Source organism: Physeter macrocephalus, unplaced genomic scaffold (genome assembly GCF_002837175.3).
Source record: "Physeter macrocephalus isolate SW-GA unplaced genomic scaffold, ASM283717v5 random_1520, whole genome shotgun sequence".
Lineage (NCBI taxonomy): Eukaryota > Metazoa > Chordata > Mammalia > Artiodactyla > Physeteridae > Physeter > Physeter macrocephalus.
The window spans coordinates 14,566-18,381 of NW_021146797.1; the positions used below are offsets into that span (position 1 = coordinate 14,566).

Here is a 3,816-nt window from a genome sequence, read left to right on the forward strand (position 1 = left end):
CAAGAAAGCAGGTTAGATCCAAAGGAAATTCGGCTCAGGAAAACCAGGATATTTCTAGTTGGGACTGTAATGAACTGAACCAGTAAGCTGTGTTCCTCCCTGAAACCTTGCCCCTGGAGCATTTGCAAGGGAAGAAAAGGAGAAAAGGTGTCTTTGAGGCTGCTCCCAGGATAAAAGATGTCTGGAATCATTTATTCGGGAGCATCTGGTATAGGTTCTGGGCTTTCAAAGAAAAATAAGCTCTGACCATGGCTGATCTTCACCCGGGCTGATCCAGGAGCTCAAGTGGGTTTATGAGGACCTAGACCTCCTCCGTCACTCAGCAGTGCTTCCCTTTGTGTTGGCCTTCCTCTCCATGTGGGGACAAAAGGGCTCTTAGCATCTGCCAGTTTCATGGATTTCAAACCTCTCTCATCTAGTAGTTCCAACAAAAGTTGTCCAGAATTCTGTCTTCTTGGCTAAACAGCTTGGTTAAGGCTGAACCATACCTACTGTGGCCAGAGAGAGGCAGAGTCCTGATTAACCAAGCCTCATGCCTGTGATCACCCCTGAAATTGACAACGGAGAGAGACCCTCTCCTCCCACACAGACTGAGAATTGAGGAGGGGGATGATGGCCCCCAAAATATCAGAGGATAAATTTCCCATTATGTAAGATGGATAACTTCTAGGGATCTGCTGTACAACATTGTGCTTATAATCCACAGTACTATCCTGTCCACTTAAAAATGTGTTAAGAGGGTAGATCTCATGTTATCTGTTCTTGCTACAACTTTTTAAAAACGGATGCTGTTAGGAGGAGAAGGGAGAGTGTATTCTGGACAGGCAAAAACAGCACGTGTATCTTGCGTTTCCCAACTTGAAATTAACTGCTCCTTCCTCTGATTCAGAAATACGCCTCTTACATCTCTCATCTCCTCCTGCCTGGTTCAGTAGTTTAATATGTGTACACATGTCTCCGTCAGTTCTTTTCAGCTCCCTGGGGGTGGAAACCATGTCTTCAGCCCCTCAGGGTTCCTACTCCTGTTGTACCAGGACAGCGTAAGGGTCCAGGACTTGCTTGGTTACGTTGAATCAGGTTTCAGGGCCCGATATGACTACTGTGCCCCTCAAATAGTTTCCGGGAGGAAGCATCAGAGAAACTCCCCCCGAGGACGACTGAGCTCACCCCACCTCTGTGGTTTCTCGGGTTTTCCCAGGCAAAGCCAACAAGAACGTCCAGTGGGATGAGGACTCGGTGGACTATATGCTGGCCAACCGGGTCAGAATCGCCTTTGTCCTGGTGGTCCACGGCCGCGCCTCTCGGCAGCTGCAGCGCATGTTCAAGGCCATCTACCACAAAGACCACTTCTACTACATCCACGTGGACAAGGTGAGGACCTCCCTTTCTCTGCAGGTCTGTCTGCCTCTCTCCAGGCTGACCTCCCTTTCAGGGAAGGCTTGCCGGCTGAACAGCTGCTTCCCCCCAGAGCATTTGCATTTGGTCTTGAAGTGCCGTGTGTGTGTGTGTGTGTGTGTGTGTGTGTGTGTGTGTGTGTGTGTGTGTGTGTGTGTGTGTGTGTGTGTTGGCCATAAACATTGTCATTCGTACCTCTTTTCCTCACTGACCCACTGCCCGATGCGGTGCCTGTCGCTCTGTGAAGATAACTAACCCAGGGGTGGGCACACTGTTTCTGTAAATGGCCAGAGAGCAAGTATTTCAGGCTTCGTGGGCCATACGCTCTGTCGCAGCTACTCAGCTCTGGCATTGTAGCATGAAAGCAGCCATAAAAAACATACATAAATGAATGTGTGTGACTGTGTTTCAATAAAACTTTACAAAAAACCTGCAGCCAGCTTGCTGACCCCTGAGCATCTTGTTCCAGAGGTTTCTGTTGGTCTGCTGACGTGACATGATTATGCCTTTGGTCAAGAAGGCATGGGGATGCCTATCCAAAAGATTTGCTTCTAGCAGGCCTGCGAGAGGGTAATGGAGAAATTCCACCTCCTGAAATACTCGTCAGGTCTAGATGCAGCTATATTTCTTAGCTTGTTAACCTCAGACCATATGTATCCATCTTGTAGAAAAATGCAGACTCCCAGGCACCCGCCTACACCTAGTGCACCAGTGGCTTAGAGGCGGGGCCAGGGAATCTGCATTTCAGATAGCTAAAGTAATATTTTAAAAATAATGACGTTCGAATAGCAATGCAGAAAGACACCCCAGGCCTGAATCAGTTACTTGGCAAAGTTCAGAAGCCCTGTCAACTAGAAGGGAAGGGACAGAGAGGGGGCAAGGGACGGGTCTTGGTGTTTTCTGTGCTGCTGAATGTCACCCTTTCTCTCCTGGGAAAAGCGCTCTAATTACCTGCATCGCCAAGTGCTCCAGTTCGCCAAGCAGTACAGCAACGTCCGCGTCACCCCCTGGAGGATGGCCACCATCTGGGGGGGAGCCAGCCTGCTGTCCACGTACCTGCAGAGCATGCGGGACCTCCTGGAGATGACCGACTGGCCCTGGGACTTCTTCATCAACCTCAGCGCGGCTGACTACCCCATCAGGTAAGGCGGCCCCCGCCCCAGGCCAGCCTGCTCTGAAGTCCTGCTTCCCCTGTCACAGCTGGGAAGCCGGAGGCAGAAGCAGCCTGCCTCCTGTCTGGAGAAGCCTTTCTGCCTCTGTGAGTCGCTTATGCACCGTCTCCATAGGATCTCTCTGCACAGGGTCCACCCTGAGCCTGAGAATCATGTGAGCATTCGCTCATTCATTCACTCGTTCAACAGAGATTTCTTAAGTACATGGTTTTTCCAGCTCTGTTTGAGAACACACTGCAAAGGCCAAAACCTTTGCAGTGGGGGAGACAGACAACACACAAAATAAGTAAAACGGTACATCAGAAAAATAAGGCAGACAGCAGCAGGAGCAGGGGAGAGTTGGAAATTTAATGAGAGTGGCCAGAGACGTCCTTCCCGAGAAGAATGGAAGACGCTGATGGAGGGAGCCACCCAGACAGGGAAAGTGGTCCAGGAGGAGGGCAGAGCAGGTGCTGAGCCCTGTGGATGCCTGGTGTGTTCCAGGAACACCAGGGCTCAGGGTGGCTGGAGCAGAGTAAGTGAGGGGAAAGTGGTAAGAGACAGAAGCCAGAGAGAAAATTGAGGTGAGATCATGGAGGTTCTAGAATTTGGCCATTACTCAAAGAAAGATGGGAATCACTGGCGTGTTTGGGGCAGAAGAGGGTCAAGGTCTGACCTACGTGTTCATCTGAAAGGGACAAAATGGAAGAAGGAGGAGTGCTGTGACAGCCTGGGCAGAATCACAGACAGGCGTCTCTGGGCTGTTGGAGGCCCATGGTGTATTTGCCTGGCTCCTCTCAGATTTTAACACGTGAGCTGATTGCCCACATTTTAAAACTGGGAGATTGCAACTGAAACTACAGATCTCTAGCTTCTCTTGAAGTCCTCCCGCTGAAACTGCGGGCTGCTTGGCCACAATTGTGTGCAGCTGGCGGAACAGCCAGCAGCCCCGAGGCAGAGAGAAACTCAGATGCCACCAGGAAGGCCTGTCCCTTTGCATGAACATTGATCTACTCTTTAAAAGAGACGTAAGCAAAGAAAACCCCTGGAGATCTGTAGAGGGGAAAAAAGGCAAGAAAATGAACTATATTTCCTATCAAGAAGGCAGCTCTTTGCTTGACTGTGTCTTCCATCTTGATTTTTGACAAGGCTGAAAAGGAGAAGTGAACGGGGTGAAGGGGAGAGGGCCTTCCTTCCTCTCCTGGCACTGGGTATAGCATTCCCAGAAGAGCTAGATAAAAGTTTTTGTTGTTGTTGTTTAATATTCCTT

The 3,816-nt window shown here is 50.0% G+C and overlaps 1 protein-coding gene across 1 annotated transcript; it reads left to right on the forward strand.

The window, feature by feature from the left end:
- Positions 1–1,198: 1,198 nt before the first annotated feature.
- On the forward strand, positions 1,199–2,537 carry LOC114485509 (xylosyltransferase 1-like; the record flags this gene model as incomplete). Its single annotated transcript, XM_028487057.1, has 2 exons — positions 1,199–1,371; positions 2,335–2,537. Coding segments are annotated over 2 exons (376 nt in total), but the record flags the coding sequence as incomplete, so codon positions are not given.
- Between the last annotated feature and the right edge of the window lie 1,279 nt (positions 2,538–3,816).